Here is a 24,306-nt window from a genome sequence, read left to right on the forward strand (position 1 = left end):
TTACCTCTGGCAGAGAGGCTAGAACTAGAGGCCAGAGTCTCAGGATAAGGGCTCGGTCAGTTTGGATTGAGATCAGGACACATCTCTTCTATCAGCAGCTCGTGATCCTTGGAATTCTCTGCCCATAGAGATGTGGATACTCAGTCATTGTGTATATTCAAAGTTGGGGTCAATTAAGTCACTAAGTGAATCGAGGGATATAGGACTAGGTGGGGAAAAGAGAGTTAAGGACACTATAGAATAGCCATGGTAGTGGTATAGCAGACTGGATGGGCCAAGTGGCCTGCTGTTGCTCCTAATTCAAATCTTTGTGTCAGCCATTATCTTATTGGATGATGCAACACACTCAAAGGGCTGAATGGCCTACTCCTGCTGTTATTTATGAAGACCTTCTGTACCATCTCCGACTGAAGCGTTCTGCTTGACTGGAAGATGCGAGTCTGGTTGGAAAGTGCTTCCTTTCTGTAATCTTGGCAGCTGTAACTGTAACTCACTTAAAATGAGGATTAGCAATTGCAGTGAGACTAGTTTTACTCATACTTTGGATCAAGGGGGAGTTTCCATAACCCTGTGCCAAGCATTCTGTGTCACCCTGGTATGTGGGAATGGGGAGGCAGTGTTGCTGTGACTACTGTTGTCTTGTCATTGATAAACAAAGACACCATTTTTCTGACCTTCAGATCTTGGGTTTGACGGATGGTCATGTGATGACATGGCAAGAGAGATTGGGACCATGTTACTCCCATTGGACACAAGTACCTCAGGACTTTCTTCTATCCTCTGTGGGGTTGACTGCATCAGGCCCAGATCATAAACATCCCCATTTCAGAGGTGGCACACTATTACAAAGCTAGAGATGGTCTGTCCAGTTGGATTGTATAATTCACTGAGAGGCATTTAGTATCTTCTCCACATTCTTTCTGAATGGGGTCTGATCTCTGTGGATGCTACAGCAAGACGAGATTAGGTGTTTAGATTCATCATCTCGTTCACTTAGCCTGCTTGTTAAAAACAGAACTATTATATTCTTATGCTAGCAGAGCCTGTGCCAACTGGGAATGGGGCACAGGAGCATCATTATTTTCTAAAGAGTTCACTGGCATGTACTAATGACAGATTGGTGGTGTTGTTTGTTCATTGGGCCTAAGCAATTATTTTAATTGGCTTACAGTCGGAAAGTGCAGTTAGAGAATTAAATTTCTATTTTTTTGACAACAGACAACAAAGTACAGACAGAACTCAGTTCACCATTAGATTTGAAGTTGCTGAGTCATGAAACATGGCTTCAAGAATGACTCCTACATTGTAGGTGAACAGTATGGAGGGAGTGCAGCCTTAACAGAGGTGCTATCATTTCACTGAAAGATGGAATCATTTGTTTGGTGATATATAAGTGAAGGAGCTCGGGACAGAATTTCTATGGAGCTTGCCTGTTTACCAGCCTTCACCCTAATGGAAGGCAAGCAAAGATATTTGGAGAAATAAAATCACAAGAAATAGGAGCAGGAGTAGGCCATTTGACCCTTGAGCCTGTTCCACATTTCCTGTTTACTACCAATTACCCTTGGCTTCCCTGTTGATCAGAAGTCTGTCGAAATTAGCTGTGAATGTGTTCAGTGATCCAGCCTCCACTGCTGACTGAATAGAGAATTCCAAAGATTAACACCTTTTATGGCATAAGATCATCAGGCACAATCCTTGCAAAAAATTATTGGCTCTTTCCTGATATAATTCCAGTAGGAAGAGGGAAATCTGCTCAGCATTCTGCCCTTGACCAGCTCTACAGAAACAGATTGATGGCCATTTGTCCTAATGAACTTTGGGACATCTTGTTATGTATGTCATGGCTGTTGTGTCTGGCTCAGGTTTTACTGTAATGAGACTACCCTTGGCACCAAGCCATATTTACCATGATGTGAATTTTTAGTAATTTTGCCTGATGTTCCTTCAACCTCTGAATCTCTGTCCTCTTAATTTATTTCCTGCTCACCACTACAGTGACAGAGAGCCCATTCCCAGTTTCACACAAAGCTTATGGACGACAGAACACAATGGCATTAAAGATCTGGTGAAGGATCATGAGACACCAAGTGTATCTCAGTCCATTGTTTAATACGCAAGGCATTTGCTGTATCAGATAGGGGAATTAGAGATTAAAACCTGATACTCTAAAATAAACATTGTTCAAAGAATATATTTGATTTTATTTTATTCCAGTTCCGCTGGTTTTCCATCTTGTTTGACTGAATTAAGTGTGAGTATGTGAGATTGATTGGAGTGAAACTATTTTGCACATAATATACATCACAGAAACAGGCCATTCAGCCCAGCAGATCCATACTAGAATTGATGCTCCATATTGCTCCCCTGTTCAGCTCACACCATGACCATATCTTTCTGTTTCTTTCTCCAAGATGTTTTTATCCAGCTTCTCTTCAAATACAACTGCTGAGAACATCTGGATTACGATGTAAAGCTTTAGGATCCTTATTTAAGGAGGGATAGGCTTGCATTGCAAGCAGATCAGAGAATGTTCACTCGATTGATTCCTGCGATGAGGTGTTGTGTCTTCTGAGGAAAGGGTGAGCAGGTTGTGTGGATACTCATTACAGTTTGGAGAAATAAGAAGTGATCTTATTGAAATGTTTAAGACTGAGGGAGCTTGGCAGATAGATGCTGAGAGGATGTTTCCCCCTCTTAGGGGAGACCAGAACTAGGGGACACAATTTCAGAGTGAAGATCGCCCGTTGAAGATGGAGATGGGGACAAATCTTTTCTCTGGAGTTTTTGAATTTATGGATCACTGTTCCACGAAAGCAACGGAGGCTGGGTTATTGAAATTTTCAAGGCTGAGATAGAGACATTTGAATGATGGGGGAGTCAGGGGTTATAAGGGGCAGACAGCAAAGTGAAGCCAAAATCAGATCAACCAAGATTTTATCAAATGGTGGAATAGGCTTGAGGGGCCAAATGAGCTAATCCTCTCATTTCTTATGTTCCTTAACATCAAAGCATAAACTCACAATGACTGTCTCTGTGTTATCACTTTTAAAATGCACAAATCTTTAACTTTAAATGGTCCATAGGATTATAATGATAAATATCAATGTGTATGACAGACCCAGGCTGAGTGAAAGCATTGTAATAAATTCTGGACATGATACTTAAGCAATAACAGACACAAGGGAGAAGAGTAGCTGAGGAGAAGCAGCTGTGCTGACGTTCTCAAGTGGCAACTGAATTTTGTTAATCAACCTTCCTTTACTCAAGAATCACCTCCTGGAGATTACTGTGTTAAAGGTGAACCAGCAACTAGTCAGACTTATATGTTGTAAACTGAGACTGATTAAACATATTATGTAAAGAACTTCTCATTCCTGATCCCAGGCTGAAGCCCCTATCGCTCCAAATTCTCTACCTCAGCCTTGAATATTTTAAAAACTGATACAATCATTGATCCTGCTCTTTGTTGTGGGGAAGAAGTGTTTGATGTCACTCGATTAGCAACCCAGAGAAGCAAATTATTGTTGTGGTGCTACGGGTTTGAATTCTCTCCCTGGCAGAGAATAAATAAATCTGTAATTTACAGCTAGTCTGGTAACCATGTCAACTATTGTCAATTGTGGTAAAACCCCAACTGGCTCACTTTAGGGAAGGAAATTCTGCCATCCTTACCAAGTCTGACCTCTGTGTGACTCCAGACCCACAGAAATGGTGTTGAAATTTAACTGCCCTCTGAAATCAAATTGGCCAAAGACTGGCAACTGTGATGCCGTGGACTTCTGGAGGAGGCCACGATGGATCATCCACTTGGTATTTCTGGCTGAAGATTGCTGCGAATGTTTCAGCCTTACCTTTGCACTGATGTTCTGGGCTCTTCCAATCCACAATCCTCTTGAGGATGGGGATATTTGAGGAGCCTCGTTCTCCAGTGAGTTGCTTAATCGTGCGCCACCATTCATGACTGGATGTGACAGGACTACAGAGCTCAGATTGGATTTGCTGGTTATGGGTTTTGCTTAGCCCTGCCATTTGACATGCAAGTAGTGCAATGTTGTACCTTCACTAAACTGGCAGTTCATCTTTCAGTGTGCCTGGGGTTGCTTCCGGCTTGTCCATCTGCACAGTGCAGTGACCCGGGGTTGATTTCCCAGGCTGATGATAATGATAAAGTGAGCGATATGCCAAGCCATGAGATTACCTTCTGATGTTGCTGTTGGCCCACTGTGCCTCATGGATGTTCACTTTTAGGTCACTAGATCTGTTTGAAATATGCTCCATTCAGTGGTATTGCCACACAACACGACAAAGAGTATTGTCAATGTGAAGCTGAAACTTTGTCCCCACAAGGACATGCCAACCAATACAGGCATAAGCAGGTATATCAGAGACGAGGTAATTAGCAAGGGCGAGGTCAAGTCTGGTTTTTCCTGTCTTGTTGGTTCCCTTACCACTGTTGCGAAGTTGGGTAGAGTGTTTGTGGATTGGGAGGCAGGATGTTAGAATTTGATGTTTGTAAAATGATAGGGGGGGAGATGTGTGGTCCCTTTAAAAGACAATGTGTTTGTTGTAGGCTTGGAGATTAAAAAAAAGGTCTACAGCAGGCACAGAGAGTTCCTGAAATTGAAACATTTGTATCAAAAAGCTAGCAACCCAGCCAGTAGTTTTATTTGTTAGCAAGGCAACCAGTTAGAATATCAGCCAAGTAATTTAAACCAGGCATTTACAGACTAAAAAGCCAATTAACAACCCAGGACCAACCCTATCGTAAGAAATGAATAGGCCATCAAGGGTATAAAAGAAGAGGGCATTTGAAAATTGGTGAGACAGCAACTGCCATCTATTGGAGTTAACAAACAGCAGCTCTAAAGAGAAAATCACTGGCTCTCACAGAATTCTCTAAGCTCTCAGAGTAATTATTATCTAAGTAAAAGTATAGCAGCACTCTTAGCTAATATTCCTGACACAAGAACTCAATGGAGAGAGGCATTTCACACTGAGCATCAGTGGAGAGGGCACGGACCATTCCGGAAGATGTATCCTGGCTGTAATTTCGAGAGATTAAGTTTTAATTTATTTCATTAATTTGATTTCTATAAGTGGGACTTGTATTTATTGGAACAGCACGCCTTTAGAATTTTGTTTTTTTTTAGTAGTTAAGGGGAAGTTGTTCAATTTGTTCGTAGTTCTGTTGATTTGCTCACTGTTAGAGTTAGGTAAATAAATTCTTACCTGTTGATTATAGAGTGAGGGAAAGGATTTTATTTTATTTAACCACTCCTTTATAACAGATTGGGAGGTGAGAGGCAGGTTATACCCCTGTTCATACTTCCTTTAACAGATTACGAGGCGAGGTGAGCCTTTCTGGGTGTTTCGGTTTTACTTATTCAGAGGGTTATTGACCTCCGCTGTATTAGCACCACCTGCCGCAGACCCACTCGAGCAGCTCTGTCCTTTAGGACTTGGCCAGCTAAATCACTCGTTGTACTATAGAGCTGGTCTTGGTGATAGACTTTGAAGTCTCCATCCAGAGTACATTCTATGCCCTTGCCACCCTGAATGCTTCCTCCAAATGTCTTGAACATGGAGGTGTACTGATTCCTTAGCCGAGGGAGGGGGAATGGCACATGGTTAACAGCAGGAGGTTTCTTTGCCCATGTTTGACCTGATGTCCTGAGACTTTGTGAGATCTGGAGCCAGTGTTGAGAACTCCCAGGGCAAATCCCTCCCACTGTATAACCCTGTGCCACCTCCTCTGCTGGCCTTGTCCTGCTTATAGGACTGCTGCATCAGTTGTGAATGGTGGTGGACAATTAGACAACTCACTGGAGAAGGATGCTCCCCAAATATCCCCATCCTCAATGATGGAGGAGTCCAGCATGTCACTGCAGAAGATAAGGCTGAAACATTTGCAACAATCTTTACGCAGAAATGCCAAGTGGATGATCTATCTACAGTTCCTGCAGAGGTCCATGGCATCACAGATGGCAGTCTTTGGCCAATTTGATTCACTCCAGTTTAAGGCACCGATACTGCAAATCCTTTGGGCCCTGACAAAGTTCTGGCGATAGTACTGACAACTCGTGCTCCAGAACTAACTGTAGCTCTAGCCAAGCTGTTCCTATACAGCTACAGCACTGGCATCTACCCGACAATGTGAAAAATTGTTCAATACGTCCTGAACACAAAATGCAGGATGAGTCCAACCTAGCCAATTACCACTGTCTCTCAATCATCAGCAAAGTGTTGACAGTGGTATTGAATAGCACTTTCTCAGCAATAACCTGCTCACTAGTTCTGCTAATGCCACTCAGCTCCTGACCTCATCACAGCCTAGGTCCAAACACAGACAAAAACAGTTAACTCCAGAGATCAGGGGAGACTGACAGCCCTTGACACCAATGCAGCATTTGACCAACTGTGGCCTGAAGGAGTTGCAGCAAAATTTGAGTCAATGGCAAATGGTGGGGAACCTCTAACCAGTCTGACAGGTTGGAAATATTGCTGGCACAAAGGAAGATGGTTATGGTTATTGGAACTCAATCGTCTAAATCCTTGTACATCTCTGCAGGAGTTCCTAAAAGTAGTGTCCTACATCCAAGCATTGTCAGGTACTTCATCAATGACCTTCCATCCATCAGAAGGTCAGAAGTGGCGTTGTTCACTGATGATTGAACAGTGCTCAGTACCATTCCCGACTCCCCATATGCCATGTCCAGCTAGACCTGGACAATAGCCAGGTTTGGACTGATAAGTTGCAAATAACATACATGTCACACACATGCTAGGCAATGACCAACTCTAATAAGAAAGAGTCTAACCATCTCCCTTTGATGTTCAATAGTATTACCATTGCTGAATCCCCCTGTTCACTGCCTGGTTATTACTATTGGTCAGAACTGAAATGACCTAGCTATGTTAATACATTGGCTACTGGAGCAGGGATCTGGATGTTCTGCTGAGAGTAACTCACCTCCTAACTCCTCAGACTCTATCCATCATCAACAAGGCACAAGTCAGGAGTGTGATGGAATACTCCTCACTTGCCTGGATGGGTGCAGCCCCAACAACACTCAAGAATCTCGACACTACCTGAGACAAAGCAGCCTGCTTGATTGGCACTACATTCACATCCACAAAAACTTTAAACCTCCAACATTCATTCCATCATTGCCAATGCACAATAACAGCAGAGTGTGCCATCGATGAAATGCACTGCAGTTACCCACCCACAACTTTGGACAGCATTTTCCAAATTGTCAACCTCTATCCTCCAGAAGGACAAGGGCAGCAGATGAATGGGACACCACAACCTGCAAGTTCCCTTTCAAGCCACACACCATCCCGACTTGGAACTTTATCAGCCATTCCTTCATTGTCATTGGGTCAGAGTTCTGGGACTCTCTTCCTAACAGCACTGTGACTATACCTGCACCTCAACAGAGGTTCAGGGAGGCAGCTAACCACCACCTTCTCAAAGGCAGTTAGAAATGGATATCAAATACATGCCTATCCAATGAAGCCCACATCCTGTGAGTGAATTTAAAAAAAACCTCTCCCATTCAGCTGTACCTCAACTGCTCCACATCCCTTGAAACCCTTACTCAATAGAAGTCTATTGATCTCAGTCTTAAAATATCAGTTATCCCCAGACATCCAGGGAGTGTGTTTTGGGGGCGAGAGTTCCACATTTAAATGTTATTTAAAGTCTTGCCTGATTCACTCATGAACAGCTTAGGTTAAAGTGCATGTTGCATTATTCTAGACTCGTTCCACCTGGGGAAATAGTTTCTCTGTATCTATTTTCCTGAATCTTTGGATCCTTCACAACTGTGAGTCTCTTGCTATTCAGAAAATTTTCCAATTTATTTTTCTTGATGCAGAAAGCCTATCTGGTTCAGTTAGCTGCTGTCTGTAATAACATAAATCCAGATGAAAGTCTAACTTCTCTTATAGTTCATCTTCTTTTATGTTTGTAATTACTTTTGGATATTGCCTTCAATACGAACGGTGAAACCGGTCAGACCCTCCTATCAAATGTTAGTGAAATCTTTGACCATAATGAGGAAAGAATCAAAACTGCCCATCAGATTCTGACTGCTGGCACTATCCCCACAATTTCACTGTGAGAAATGCTGCAGCCTCTCTCTCCTGATGACCATCTAGAGGCTCTTATATGTATGAGGACAGAGTTGAACGTGGTTCTGATTTACCCCCATGATTGCATTGCATCTCCCAAGCCTGGAACTTACATGGTCAGTGTAGATTAGTCAAACTGAAGGGTCTGTTTCCACACAATGTGACTCTATGACTCAATGACCAAGATTCTAAATACTTAACCAAAGTGGAACCTGAACCAAGGTTCCACTGGCCAACTTTGGGCTATCTGAGGGGAAGGCTGATTAATCTTCTGTCTAGCACAAAGTTACACTGAGGTATTTTTCCTTGTTTTCTCAATGATGCTGCCCCTGCTTGGAATTCTCCAAAGCAAACTCTTCAACAGAACACACTCAAATTGAAGTCTGCAAAGAGAATGTTAATTAAGTAAGGAATTATAGACAGTTTGAAGTAATGAAAGGATGATTAAAGCAACGTGTGCTGTATCCTTGAGAGAAAAGCAGCCACAGTTGATGCACATCTATTGAACCATTAAGGTTTATTGCAAGTCTCCAACTTACTGCGATTTCTGGTCTATTTAATCTACATATTTAGGGTCAGATTCACTATAAAACATATCCCATATGCTTCAACTGACATACCCAAGAAAGAACTTGCATTTATGTAGTGCCTTCTGCATCCTCAGGATGGCTAAAAATATGCCACCCATAATGCAATGCTTTGTAAAGTGTAGTCACTGTATTGTAAGAAATGCAGTAGCCAGATCCCACAAACTGCAGTGAGGTAAATAATCTGTTCTCACTGATGGTGGTTGAGGGGTAAATGTTGACCACGACAACAGGGAGGAGAATTTCCCTGTCCTTCAAATCATGTCAAGGATGATGAGGCCTCTTCTGGAGTACTGTCTCCAGTTCTGGTTGCCCTGTCATAACAACAATAGTATTACCCTGGAGAGTGTTCAGATGAGATTTACCAGGATGTTGCCGGGAAGGGAAGGTTGAAGTTATAAGGAGAGGCTGGGACGTTTTACCCTGGAGCATAAGCAGTTGTAGTGGTTTATAAAATAATGCGGGGTATAGATAAGGTGAGTAACAGATGTCTTTGCCCAAGGGTGGGGGATTTCAAGACTAAGGGGCATGTTTTTAAGGTGTGAGGAGGAAGATTTTAAAAAGACTTGAGGGGCAATTTTTTTACATGTAAAATTGTTCGAGTGTTGAATGAACATCCAGAGAAAGTGGTGGATGTGGGTACAGTTACAATGTTTAAAAGACATTTGGATAAGTACATGAATAGGAAAGGTTTGGAGGGATATGGGCCAGGAGCAGGCAGGTGGGACTAGTTTAGTTTGGGATTATGTTCGGCATGGACAGGTTGGACTGAAGGGTCTGTTTCCGTGCTGTATGACTCTACGGCTGTATGAATCTTTCAGTGGAAAAGATGCTGTGGTTGGTTTATTCACCGAGCTGGTTCGTTGGTTCGCAGACGTTTCATTCCCCTGCTGGGTAACATCATCAGTGCAGCCTCCAACAGTGCAGCACTCTGTCATTGACTACACTGATAGTCTCACTTTTAGTCTCTAGAGTGGGGACAACACTTTCTGATCCTGAGCTGAGTGTTGTACTCACTGGGAACCACTCTGATCTCTGTAAACCTTCCTTCAGCATTTTACAACTTGGGAATGTTACCAACAGGGGGGAATTGGAATCTTTATGTTAGACCTTAATCGAGCAGTTAGCCTTGTATTGACCTTAGGGGAGGGGATGGGAGAGTGTTTGGTGCTTATTTGTGGATTTAAGATCTTTAAGGGGGTAGCAGCAGAGAGGCGAATTGTGTATCCTTGAGTGTGATATTCCTGTCCTTCAGAAAGTGCAAGCTCTACAGTACACTGAGCAACAAGAGATTACGAGTCTAATGTGACCCAAATGGTTCAATAAAATTAAAACTAAACTGAAGAGAGTTAAAGGTGGAGCTGGAGTAGCATTGATTGAAGTGTGTGTGATGGTGTTTCTAACTCTAGCTGTACTGCCTAGTCAAACATCCATTTAATTCCCAGCCCTGATATTTTTGTAGGATTTAAACAGAAATGTTCAAAGGCATTGTAAGAAGCACAATTTGTTTCAATCCCCCGTGATTTTTCTCTGGGTTTACTTGCAGCAGAGCCTACAGATTAATCTTTAATTCCTGGTATCTGAGCGCTCACTGTGCAATAATATTTCCAGCTGCCTTATGGATGGATAGAATCAAAGATTCTGCACTTATTTTGTATGAAGAATTGTGCTGCTTCCCATCAGGAGTCTGGGGCCATGAGGCAGCAGGTTAAATGATGTCTCTCTAGATCCAGTTATCGATCACCCAGTCAAACTTGCAACTTAAGGACCAATGCTTTATCAAATTAAACAGCCTTTGTGGTTCTAGTTGTGTAAATATTACTCCCACTGCTGCCTTCAACCCATTAGTTCCTCCACTTCCATTTTTGATTCTGTTTATCTACCAGGCTACTTTCTCTGATTTATTTGCTAAATGTTTGTCCTTATTAGATGCTGCTTTTTTATGGGTCCAGGTGAAACTTAGGGGGATTGATTTGATTTGAGTTAATGTTGTCACATGTATCTAGGTACAGTGAAAAGTTTTGTTTCACGTGCAGTAGAGGCAGATCATACCATACAAAGTGCATTAGGGTATTAGGTTAGAGCGAGGAACACAATGTTACGGCTGCACAGAAGGTGTACAAAGAGCGAGATCAACATTAAATTTTAAGTTTGAGAAGTCCATTCAGAAGTCTAATAACAGCAAGCTTAAAGCTGTTCATGATTCTGTTGGAACATATGTTTAGGCTTTTGTATCTTGTGCCTGACAGAAGAGGGTGGAAGACAGTATAACTGGGGTGGGAGGGGTCTTTGATAATGTTGGCTGCCTTCTCAAGGCAGTGAGAAGCGTAGATGGAGTCAATGGATGGAAGGTTGCCTTGCGTGATGGACTGTGCTGTGTTCACAACTCTCTGTTGTTTCTTATGGTTCTGGGTGAGCATTTGCTATACCAAGGTGTGATCAAGAAACTTAACACCAGCTAGGTCAAACAACCCACTTGATTACCACCACAATCCATCACCTTAAACACTCACTGTCTCTCAGACTGGTACACAGTTACAGCACTGTGTACCATCTACGTGACACAATGCAGTAACACACCACAGTTCCTTCAGGCAGCATCTTCCAAACACATGCCCTCTATCACCTGGAAGGGAATGGGCAGCAGATGTATAAACACACCACCATCTGCTAGTGCCCCTCCCTGGCACTCATCATCCTGATTGTTCCTTCAGTGTCACTGGGTCAGTTGGAACTCCCTTCCTAACATCACTCTCAGTGTCCCTCCATCCCAGGGACTGCAGCAGTTCCAGACAGCAGCTGATATCCACCTTCTCAAGGATGGTTAGGAATGGGCAAGATTTGCTGGTCCTTGATTGTCCTGCAGTCTCCAGGAATCAAAGATTAAATCCAAGACATGGCAAGTAAAAGCCTGGGGAGAAAAATAAAATCAGAGGCATGTTAAAATTATTGAGGCATCTTAAAATGAGATAGTTGGAAAAATATTGAAGAGACAACAAGCTAGAATTCACATGATAATACATCTAGCCAGATTTGGTAATATTAGTGCCACATTCCAATTCCATGCCTTTTTCATGGGTGGCACAGAATAGGGGTGTGTGTTTGTCTGGGAAAGTAAGAACTGTTCTGACCACTACTGCCTGTTTCAGTGATCTGTGATGAATGGGGGTTGGGGGTTCATCCATCTCTTTGGTTGAGCTGGTAGTGATCCCAAGAGTCAGGTAAAGATAACATTATCGCCTGACTGCACTAAAGACAGATCGCACAGAACTTCCGTGTCTCAAACTCCTTGAGACCACCCATGTGACTACTGGTGTGACATCAGCATAGTGAGTGGTGCTTATCATGCACTTCCAGATATTAACCATTTCAGACCCACAACAACAGAAATTGGAGACCATTTAGCCTCTCTGTGTTCTAATTCACCATTCTCTTCAGTCAAAGCTGATTTGTGTCTTTATTCAATTTTCCTGTCTTGATTATATATCCCTTAATGCCCCTTACCCATCAGGGGAGACCAATAGCACTCAACCCAGAGGGTCAATTTGAATAGGCTCCAAAAATCAGTGACAATCTTCGTCTGAAGCTTCAACTATTGCTCTTATCTCACAACTCCATGGGCCACAACATAAAATAAAAATACTTTCCCAAGTTATCAACATAAAAAATTAAATACCTTACCTATTATGTCAGGTTTACAATTTAAAAGATATATTAATCATGTTTCTTTCGTAAATATAAATCATGCTTAATATTCAAAACAAACTTGTTCAATAAAAATGCAATGACTGGTTCACATACATAGTCAGTAAGATGGAAGTGTAAATGTTTTTCCTTTTAATAATCTTAAAAGTCACATGCAAACACATATGCTGAGACACACACCCTTCAGGTAAAGTGAAAAACAGACTATTTTCTGCAGAGGAAAGGAAAAGAAAACACTTTCTGGGTTTTAGGGTTACTCCTGAAGGTAAAAAGAATAGTGTGTAGAGTGTTCTGAAGCCTGTCAATCTGATGTTCTGTCGTGTGTGGTCAGATCGTTGATTTTGGATAGCTGTCTCTGGAGTCTTGGCAGACATGGTTTGCTCAGAAAATACAATGTTTAGAAGAGTTCCTTCCATTAACCCCTTGAAAGGACAGATAGGTTTCATCTCGAAGTCAATACGAAGATCCTTTCAGCAATAGGAATGATCAGCTGGGCAGTCTTTCCTCACAGGCATCTTGTTCCCCAACCAATTCCAGATGCCAAAGCACTGTCCACCCAGTCACTTCAAACAGCTCCAGCAGGCATCCACAGCAGTTATCACCAATCATGTGAGTTCTAGGAGACCTTGTTAAAAATAATCTCCAATGTCCATGGTGACCTTTCAATGACCTCCCTTAAATCAACCACTTCAGGTTTCTTCACAAAACCTGAAATATAGGGTGGCCTCACTTAAAGTTGTGGTTGTTTTTCTGAAAATTGTGATTTTAACAGAAAACACTTGAAGCAAAGCATTGACACAGGAGTCGATGTTAAAATTGGAATTAGATTCTGTGGATTTTTTGTAGCCGAAAGGAATTATAACATTAAAACATTATACCTTACCTTCTCAGCTGAAATACGGTGTGTTAAATGGCAAAATTCCTACATTAGGAAATGAAATGGCAGTTAAAATAAATATAAACATCTAAGAAGAAAAAATGTAACATTCTATTTATGGGACCTCTTGTAGTGGATCCTCTGAGAGTGAGTCTGGGGAACACTGTATGGGGTTACTGGGTTCTGTCTGGGCTGACGGGGGTTGGGGGGGTTGTGGGGGGAACCTGGTCAGGGTGGAGTTGGCGGTGGGTGGTCTGCAGCTTGTTGGGTGGGACCCCCTGGTGTAGACTCTGGGCCGTTGTACAGGAAAGGGAGAGGTCGCAGCTCTGAGAAAACCAAAACTGTGCCAGTTAGATCAGGAAATGGTGGGTGGCACAGTGGCTCAGTGGTTAGTACTGCAGCCTCACAGCGCCAGGGACATGGGTTTGATTCCACCCTTGGGCAACTGTCTGTGTGGAGTTTGCTCATTCTCCCCGTGCCTGATGGGGTTTCCTCCAGGTGCTCCGGTTTCCTCTCACAGTCCAAAGATGTGCAGGTTAGATGGATTGACCATGGGAAATGTGGGATTATGGGGTGGCTCTCGGGGTGGGATGCTGTTCAGAGACTTGGTGTGGATTCAATGGGCTGAATGACACTCTGTGGGGATTCAACAAATGGCATTATAACAAAACTCGCCATTTGTCATGGGAATTCTGGTCCTAATAACAATATTGAAGTTTAACAGCATTAAACACAGACTCTCTGTGAATGCAGTTTCCCTCAATCCTGCAAAGCTTAAGTCCTCCAAGAAATATTAACTATGAAGCATCTTTGTAACAAAATTATTCTATCATGTCTCTCAGGAATATCTCAAAGTACTTCATGTGCAAAGAATTACTTTGAAGTTAAGTTTCTACGATTCTGTAATAACTGTCAAATCTGCAGGGATATAGCTGGCATCTGGAGTAAAATGGGAGAGTTCTTTCAGAGAACTGGCAGAGGAACAGTTGGCAAATGGCCTCATTCTGTGATGAAATGCTTTGGCTGTTATTATGTTGGCAAATTTAGTGGCAATTTGTACACAGCAAGATCCCGTAAACAACAACAAAAGAACACATAGTCTGTTTCTAGTTCGACTGGTTGGTTGAAAGAAACATGTGAACCTGGATATTGGCAGCCCTTCAGAAGTTTTCCTCTAGAGGCAGTGAATACTCAGGGTCTTTTCCCCCGGGTAGGAGGCTCCAAAACTAGAGGGCATAGGTTTAAGGTCAGAGGGCAAAGATTTAAAAGGGACCTGAGGGGCAATGTTTTCATACAGAGGGTGGTGAGTGTATGGAATAAGCTGCTAGAGGAAGTCGTACAGGCTGGTACAATTACAACATTTAAAGGGCACCTGGATGCCTACGTGAATACGAAGGGTTTAGAGGGAAATGGGCCAAATGCTGGTAAATGGGACTAGATTTATATAGGATATCTGGTTGGTGTGGATGAGTTGGACTGAGTGGTCTCTTTCCATGCTGTACATCTCTATGACTGTATGGTTTGCATAGATGAGTTGGACCAAAGGGTCTGTTTCCAAGCTGTATCACTCTATGACTCTATGACTCTAAACAGCTATCTTGTTGCTAAGTAAAGAGACCAGGTGAGTGTTTACTTTTAATGCGGGTTCAACAGGCTATAAAATTGGGGACTTTGGACATCATGGCCTAATTGGCTTCCTTCTGTGCTGTACAAAGTCTGTGATTCAGTTGCATGTTGTTTGTGCTTTGGCCCAGAATAGACCCCATTGACTGTAATCGGTCTACTTTATCTCAAAACAAGTCTTCATTCCTCTTTATCTAATTGGTCCACAGAGCAGGGATCCTGTGGCTTAAATAATTAATTGACATCTTGAAACTTGAGCTGAATTGCATTTGTGTAAATGGTGCTCAGTTTATTATTCAACATAACACATGGTTCAGACTGTGGGTTTTCCTGACTTGTTCAAACACACATGTCCTGCAAAGCCCCAATCAGCAGCAATCATTTCAACAACATTCTCCATCTATAAGTCAGTGAGGAAGTGACTGTCCCTCTCACTATCCTTCCGGTTAATTCATCTTTTAGTAGTTATTTAACTTGGATCAGATATTCTGTTCGAGCAGAGAATATACTGGACTGTCAAGTTCAAGAACGTTAAGCGATTGTTGGGTTTTTATGAAAAGTTCCTGTGCCATGGAGATTGTGTGGAATGAAGGGTCAGCCTGAGGCCATTTGACAGAGGAGGGGGCACAGCGAGCTCGATAGGAATCCCAGGGATTGGGGCTGGGTGAAGCTTTATTGCTTCATCACCGCAGCTACCTACCTCCACCTACACACCGTCCCCTGGCCCAGCTCATTGCCTGCAGGACACCTCCTCCATGCCTTTGTACCTTGTGAATTGGCTGTTCCCCTGTCCAACATTTTATCCCTCATCCTACAAAACCTCTGGTGTCTGTGCCCTGCCTCATGCCGAGTCGCATTCCTCCATCAGCCCTGTGCTCGCTGACCTACCTTAGGCCCTGGTCTAGCAACCTCAGTTTGTAAATACCCCTCCTTGCTTTCAATTCACTCTATGCTGTCCTATCTCGGTCATCTCCTCCTGCCCCACAACACTCCAAAATATCTGTGCTCCACTGATTCTGACCTCTATGAAATCCTGAGTTTAATTACTCCAACTTTGGTGGGCTTCAGCCTCCTGGACCCTTAGCTCTCAGATTTCCTCCCAAATTTCCTGTCCTGATATCTCCTCGTGTCAGTGTCAGATATTGTTCGATAAAGCACTTTGGGATCCTTAAAGATGCTTTATAAATGCAGGTTGTTGCTGGCATGTGCAGGCTCAGAGAGAGTTACAGCAGATGAGCGTGAATGATCTAAGTTAGATGCAATTCACTCCCTGCACAAAGGTAGCATGAATGTAGCATTTGAGCCAAATTGCATGGAGACTGCAGCACATGTGAAATGCTGCAGTGACACTAATTGATTTTGATGAGGTCTGTTCAGAGTGCACAGGCCACATCAATAACCTATTCGTTACAGCGAGAGGCTGCATGTCACTTTGCACAGGTTCCACTGGGTTAATTTTCTTCAATGTGATAACCCTGTCATATTCCTCAATCACCGTTAAGGTTGGAAACATGTTTGCATTTGAGAAAATTACAGCATTTGCTTGCTCCTTTCCCTCATTTCACACTGTCAGCTCGGTTATTACCGCAGCTGAGAGCAGGGACCTTTGGGTTCGTGAAGGCTGGTCACGCGGTGCATGTTTTCAGGTATAGGTCACCCTGAAAACTCCCAGTGTCATGGGACTTAGCTCAGGCCCGAACCACGTATTGGAAAGGAAAATATATCAGTGTGAAGTGGCCACAGCCTGAAGCAGGCGTGTAGTCCTTTACAGATGCTGGAAAACTGTCTCTCGGTGATTTGTGGCCCCCACTATGAGCCTGCTTTGTTTTAACACCTCAGAGAACCCAGTGTCCAAATGGAGGCATCCTAAAAAAGGGCATCGTTAAAAACAACAATAATAATTAGAAATGTAGCCAGGCCTGCAGAGTTTCCTGGGTCATTCCTGCTTTTCCAGTTGCTGAGGAAATTCAACAAGTCTGGCTGCGTCTGTGGAGAGAGAGAGAAAGCAGAGTCAATGTTTCGAGTCTAGGTGCCCTTCTTCAGATACTTCTCCAGCAATTTCTGTTTTTGTTTCAGATTCCCAGTATCTACAGTTTTGTTTGTTTTTTGATTAATGGTTAGAATATGGATCACCGCCCCTTGCAAGTTCCGCTCCAAGCTACTCACCATTCTGAGTCGGAAACACATTGCCATTCCTTCACTGTCGCTGGGTCAAAATCCTGGAATTTCCTCCCTGATGATATTGTGGGTGAGGTAAAACCACAGCAGGTGGAATGCAGTGGTTCAAGAAGGCAGCTCACCATCACCTTCTCAAGGGGCAACTAGGGACAGGCCCAATCGGCGATAGCCACATCCCATTGAAGAATAAAAAACATAATTGGAAACATAAGCAAAAAGAAACAGAAAGGTCCCCGTCCCTGTCAAACTTCTAAAGTGAGCTGATCACACATCAACCTCAACCCCACCCCCACCCTCACCCCCACCCACACTCCCACCATCACCCTCACTCTCCTCCTCACCCCCACCCTCAACCTCAGCCCCACCCTCACCCCCACCCCACCCCTCCCTCACCCTCAGCTCCACCCTCATCCCCAACCCCACCCTCACCCTCATCACCACCTTCACCCCATCCCCACCCTCACCCTCATCCTCACCCCCACCCTCACCGCCACCCCCACCCCTACCCTCAACCTCACTCTCAGCCTGACCCTCACTCTCACCTTCACCATCATCCATACCCTCATACTCACCCCGACTCTTACCCTCACCCCCACCCTCACCGTCACCCCCCATTCTCACCCTCACCGCCACTCTCACCCTCATCCCCACCCTCACCCCACACTCTCACACTCACCCCCAATCTCGCCCCCACCCTCACCTTCACCCCCATCCCCACCTCCACCAGATGCCGCTAATCCTCCACTCACTCCGAATTCCAGAATGCCCTAGGCTGGGAGTGAGGGGTCAGGTAGTGGGCAGGAGTCTATAGCTGGGACCTAGTTGAATAGTCCCTGTGGGAGGGGTGCAGTAGTGAGTTTTAATGGGGGACAGTCAGGGATTCCCTGTGGGAGGGGTGCAGTGGTGAGTTTTAATGGGGGATAGTCAGGGATTCCCTGTGGGAGGGGTGCAGTGGTGAGGTTTAATGGGGGACAGTCAGGGATTCCCTGTGGGAGGGGTACAGTGGTGGTGGGTGGAGTGGTACATGAGCACGTTCTAGACCCAACAGGAATCCTTGACTAAAATTTAAGCCTTTAGTTTTCTGACCTTCCTCTGGCCGAGGATCACAACATCTCCGGCCTTGGAAGGTAGTGGGGTGTGGGGGAAACATGAAACAGTCTCATTCTCCACCCACCTCCCAACCTGCCCAGACTCATGACAGAAACTCAGGTTAATTCTTGACTGCTGGAGTATACTTCAAGCAGAATCCCACAGCTTCCGGATTGCAGGTTAAAACGAGGATACGTTTCCTTTCTGTCTCCCTTCTGTCTCACCTCAACCCCACTAGGACCCTCCAATATGTTTGTATCTGCTTTAAGGCTCTTCAAGGGAGTTGGAGCATTCACTGTAGGTTAGTTGTCTTCATCAGAATTGCTGCTGATGTGCAGTCTACGTGCCGTAAATCGCAGTGAGACATGGCATCAAGACAACGCTAGCAGTTCACTCAACGTCAACTGGTCATTTCCAGTGGTAGGCAACATGGAATCCACTTTTACTGCCTCAGTCATTGAGGAAAGGTTATGTAGCCCATCAGGGAGGGTGTGCAGTAGAAACCATGGCAAAACATGTGTCTTAATGATTGCTGTTCTCCACATCGATGCAGTGATCATTTTTAGCTTCTGTAACATTGGAGTTCGTGCATCTTCTGTATAACAGGTGATACTTTGACAGGTGTTAAAAAACTTGCATTCATATAGTGCTTTTCACAACCCAAGCACATCCCAAAACATATACAACCAATGAGGCCCTTCTTTGAAATGCGATCATTGTTATGATGCACAAAATGCAGCAGCCAATTTGCACACAGCAAGCTCCCACAAACTTAGTAAAGTGATGCTTACCAAATCATTTGGTTTGATTGATGTTGATAATTATTCACCTCAGAAACCAGGGAGTAGTCTTCAGAGTAAGGGGGCTGACAGGGTCTTGTTGTAAGATCTGATCTGAAAGTTGGCCCCTCTTGTGGAGTACTCTCCCAACACGGCACTGAGTCTCAGCTTAGATAAGATTCTCAACCTACCGGACTGGGACTTGAATACACTCAGGCTCTGATTCACAGGAGAGATTTTTCCTATCCACGGCCAATGATGTGGTTTTTCAAAAACACTGAGGTGTCCTACTGTTCCCCCATTCTACCAACAAATGCACCAAAAGGTTCAAGTTCAGTGTTATCACTGTATGAAAACCACTGTTGAGATCACATAACAGATGTTAATAACTGTTAGTCAGTTTGTATTTCCTAGCCAGTTATGCAATTATCCCCATCTAGATTCCTGATTCATCTCCTGTGGCTAAAATATTAAAGAACACTATATTATCCTATTAGCTGGGAAGACGAGTAGTGCTCTGTGAGATTTCACTGTTAATGAATCAGAACCGTGAGACTGATATGTGGGCATAGTCTAAACTGAGAGGCTTGAACCAATTGCAAGGGAGGAGTCATGACTTAAGTTAGTCCATAACTTCAAAGTGTGTAAGTGAGCTTTCGATCACCTGGTCAGATACCTCCAGATGTAACTTTGGTGTCACTTTATGTTTGATGATGTCCCTGTGAAGACACTTGAGGGATTTCGTTGTATCAATGCATGGTTGATTTAGAACCTGGTTATCAACTTGTATTGACTTTTCTTAAGTCTTTTCTTGCCTAAATCTATTTGTGGTCCTTTCCATTAGCATCTTCCAGCATCTTTCTCCAAGTCAGTTAAATAATTGTGGACACTCCTGTCAGGATTGGTATAATCAATGCAGCCTTGAACTTGCGTCCATCCAGCACTGGTACCTCCAGCTGCCTTGGCCCTGTGCTCTGGATGTCCCTCCCTAAACCTCTCCAGCCCTCCCCATTTTAGGAATCACAGAGTTACAGAAGTGTTATGGCTCGGAAGAAGGCCATTCGGCCCATCGAGCTTGCACTGACTTGTTAAGTGAGCGTTGTTTTCTAGTGCCAATCTCATTTTTCCCCATACCTTTGAACGTTAATTTTATCCAAATAACAATCCAATGCCCTCTTGAATGTCTCAGCTGAACCTGCCTCCAACACATTTCCAGGCTGTGCATTCCATACTCTAACTACTTGCTTTGTGAGAAAACTTTTCCTGACTTCACCCTTACATCTTTTGTACATTACAATTAAATCTATGCCCTCTTGTTCTTGTTCCTTTTGCGAAGCACCTTAAAGTCTGCATCCACAGCCTCTGACGTACAGAAAGGGAACAGTTACTGGCCAAGTTCTCGGGGCACTCTAGCTTTGCTTCCCCTTGGCCAGACAGTTTCTAATTCCCCTCCGTTTGGAGATGCACATGTGTCAGAGCGCATTCTGCAAATTACCGTGTATCTGAGATTGAAGCGACAGGGGGAGAGCCTGGCAGCCCTGCAGCACCGGGAACTCGAGCAGAAAAATCCAGACAACTGAACCAGCAAATGTTGTCAGTTTGAGCTGGATCACCTTTAACATTTACCAAAGGTGATTCGAGAATTTCTGTTGATTTGTTTGCCTTCCTACCTCTTTGGTTGCCAGTTGGACCTCATTAGCGGCAATGCCAATGATTTTGGCCCATCCAGTTTCTCATCCTCTTGGCCAGGCAGCTCTCAATAACCAATGTACATTGTACACAATGTTCTGTTTTACAATCTAATTGAATGCCACATTTTAAGGACTGTGCAGTCATTATGTTGATGATGTTGTTGAAGCTGATGGTAATGAGACCTTTGAGATATTCAATAACTGAGAGTCAACAGGACAATGTAATCCTTTGGAATGTTCCTGGTCTGTCATTTCTCATCCATGATGGGCCCATCACCTTCTCTTTCTAGATATTTTTCTCCATCAAAATCGCTCATTGATTGTGTTGGCTGAAGCATGTTGTATATTTTTCATTTTGGATACAGTGACATTGTTGGTGTCCGGTTTAGCTCCCTCAATGACCAGATCTTGGTGTGGGAATAAAAACAGAATGGTGAAGCTTCTTTAATTGCTACAAGTTCAAAAATGAAGCCTCTGCACCAGTAATTTCAATGTAATTTAAACTCCATTTGAACTTGTTCTTGTTCTTAACAGCGGGATGCGAAAGGCCACTATCTGATAGATCTCCTCTGTCACCACATGAACCTGCTGGAAAAGGACTACTTTGGAATCAGGTTTGTGGACCCTGACAAGCAGAGGGTAGGTTCTGGGTGATGCTGTGAACTGTAATGAATTACCAGACTGAACCGGGGCCATGGCTTTCTCCATAGAAACTCTTCCCCTTTTCTAAACTCAGAACACACTTTGTTGAAGGATTACTGTGTTGAAAGGCCATTGTCATCAGCAGCAATTTTTCACCTTGCTGCTCATAGCTGGAACTATGGTATTAATGTACTCTCCCAAGAACAGAAAGGAGCGTTTCAGAAGCCTTATCTAACAAAAAAACCAGTCAGTCATAGTTTTGAAATTTTCAATTGACCTTCCACATCAATAGCTTTTCAGTGGACAGTTCCAGATTTCCACTCCCTTTTGTGTGATGAATGCTCCTTGGCATCACCCCTGAATGGCACAATGTTCATTTTAAAGATGTTGGCCCTTCTGCTGGACTTCTGCCACCAGAGGAAATAGTTTACCTGTCAATCAACACTTTATGAACATCTTAAAGACCTCAATAAAGTCACTTCCACTGAGCAATGAAAAGTAAGAGTGGAAGAGGTGATCGTTTATGGAGAAGCCACCTTATGCATGAAGAGGTAGCCTGTTCTCTCTGTTGTGCACCAGCACTATTGATGAACTCAATGAGACTTATTTTGAACCTAACTGTGCACAAAACTGAAGAGCAGGCCATCTCCTCATTCCTTGTATTTGGGCTGGAATTTGCTGGAATGCTGCTTGTCACCCTGCACCCTGTCTGAATTATTTTATCCAAGTTTAGCATTTACAAAATGCTTTGCCTGCGTGGATAAATAAAGGGAAGAAATATTCAATTAAATGTGAGAGGTAAAAATGGGATCAAAAGGAAAAGTAAGAAAATTTAGTATTTAAAATCTCCAAAAGCAAGTCACAACCTGATGGAATGAAACTTGACATTTAATAATTGTTCACTTTCTGGGTAAGGGAAGTTGATTGGAATCCATTAAGAATGATCATGTTGCTAAAGATACTTGTACTATTAGTTACTGTATTTGACTCTCTGTGGCAAGTTTTGCACTTAATTGATGCAAAAACACTTCAGTTTCATGGAGAATGTGGAAGAGGGAAGTGCAAAACTAATGCAAGAGTACAAATTGTCCAGCAAACTGGGATGATTCATGGGTTATCGTTCATCATTACACATTGCTTCAGATGCAGTCATTTTTTCCAGTAATCTCTAGCCCATTACATTGAATAATAATGTTTTGTTGTTGTCGTGTTCTCTTCACACCAAGTGCCATAAGGTCTAGTCTTCTGTGTTGCATCTTCATATCAATTTCGAAGCTTTCAATGTGTGTCAGTGAAGCTTTCGGCTAACACAAAGGTGCACTAGAAGCATGAACAGTGAATAGCAATGTATCAATTGGATTATCTTTTAATAAAACACTGAACGAAAATGTATAAATTAGTTTTTCACAAGTGCAAGTCATTGATTTTGGAATCAGTATTTGCAAAACAGAGTCAGAAGTCACACAACACCAGGCTATAGTCCAGCAGGTTTGTTTGAAATTACAAGCTTTCATAGCACTGTTCCTTCATCACCTGACGAAGGGGCAGTGCTTCGAAAGCTTGTGATTTCAAATAAACCTGTTGGACTATAACCTGGTGTCGTGTGATTTCTGACCTTGTCCACCCCAACCCAACACCGGCACATCCACAGCTTGCAAAACAGAGGCACAACTTGTTTCTTGCTTTTGGTATGATTTCTTTATTACCGCACCATTGTAGCATCTCTGGGAGGCAGCAAAGGTCTGTTGGTAATCTGTGCCTCCATGGTTCCACTCTACTGCTGCCAAGTGCTGATGGCTGGTGAGTGTCTTTACGTTGTCCCCCAGCTCCTCCTCCCTTGATGAATTAATTTCTCCTCTCCCCATTTGGCACCTGAAATTGAGAACTCAGTGGTCTGGAATCTGGGAGTTACAAGCTGGTGTCATGGCACTGTGTAGCATGCTACTCTGATATTGCAGAATGCAGCACCGCAGCACCACCTTCGTATACCCATTTTGTAAAATGTGATAACTGATGTAGGCTCAGTCGCTGCTCATTAAAGCTCTATCACCGATAAGCACTTACTCAACAAAGGATAAAGTCCCTGTGTTACTGTACTGAAGAGTTCTCAATCAGAGCCAATTCTTCCAAACAGCAGGGGTAAGCTTGACTAAAAGCTTCTTTAAGACATTACAACACTAAGGGTTGCTACAAAAACGCTGTAACTGTGAAAGTGCAATCTTCTTTTGAAAATTGAAATTTAATTCATTCAATGTTTAATCTTTGTGTTCTATTTTTAAATACCCTGTGGGTGATTTGATAGTCAGCAAGGTGCGGGGTGGATGTTACTGTTGGGGTTGGGATCAATCACTGGATTTTGGGTGCTCTATGACATCATTATTTATATCCAGTTGAAGCACTGCGTAACTTAAATGGGGAGAAATCCTTTCTCTGCTCCCCGCCCCATGACACAGTGGCTCAATCACAATCCCAGTAAACCCCTCCCACACTACATTACAACACCAACCGTCAGGTGCTGAGGGTCTGACTGAGAATTGTTCGATTTATGGAGGGTACACACCAATCTTACTGGAGCTGGCAAAGACAAGTCGGATTCCTTCCCAGGAGTGGGAATTTTCATTCCATCAAATGAAAAGTGGATTTGTGAGCACTAACCTCTGCACTTTCCAGAACCTTCTCAGTCCAGATTTTTATACAATCTTCCATTCAGTGTAAAAAGAAACTGCGTCTGTCCTAGTTTTTGCAGGAAGGACCGGGAAGCTCTTGATGAAGATTCAGTCTGCCATTCCCTCCAGGATTGCTTTGGAGGCACCAGTTTGTCTGTAAGAACTCTGTCAGTGGCATAAAAGAAGGGTCAATAAATCAGAAGAGCATCAAAATAAATTGTTTTGATTTTCATTTTCTTGTAATATTTTCATCATGGAACTATTATGTTTGGGAAAGAAGCAGCTTGACCAGAAGTCAAGAAGCATCAAAGCAGAGAATGAAGAACCTTC

General features: G+C 43.3%; 1 protein-coding gene across 3 annotated transcripts in view; it reads left to right on the plus strand.

Moving 5' to 3' along the window:
* LOC109921725 (FERM domain-containing protein 5) overlaps positions 1-24,306 on the plus strand; it is a 223,730-nt gene that overhangs the window by 123,624 nt on the left and 75,800 nt on the right. For 2 of the 3 annotated variants that reach the window (XM_048615867.1, XM_048615868.1), the window contains exon 2: positions 21,203-21,307. In XM_048615867.1, coding sequence (XP_048471824.1) covers positions 21,203-21,307 — 105 coding nt within the window. Of the gene's footprint in view, positions 1-21,202; positions 21,308-24,306 lie in introns of those variants that run through there. The other variant, XM_048615869.1, reaches the window with a different exon arrangement.

Source organism: Rhincodon typus, chromosome 33, assembly GCF_021869965.1.
Source record: "Rhincodon typus isolate 14 chromosome 33, sRhiTyp1.1, whole genome shotgun sequence".
NCBI lineage: Eukaryota > Metazoa > Chordata > Chondrichthyes > Orectolobiformes > Rhincodontidae > Rhincodon > Rhincodon typus.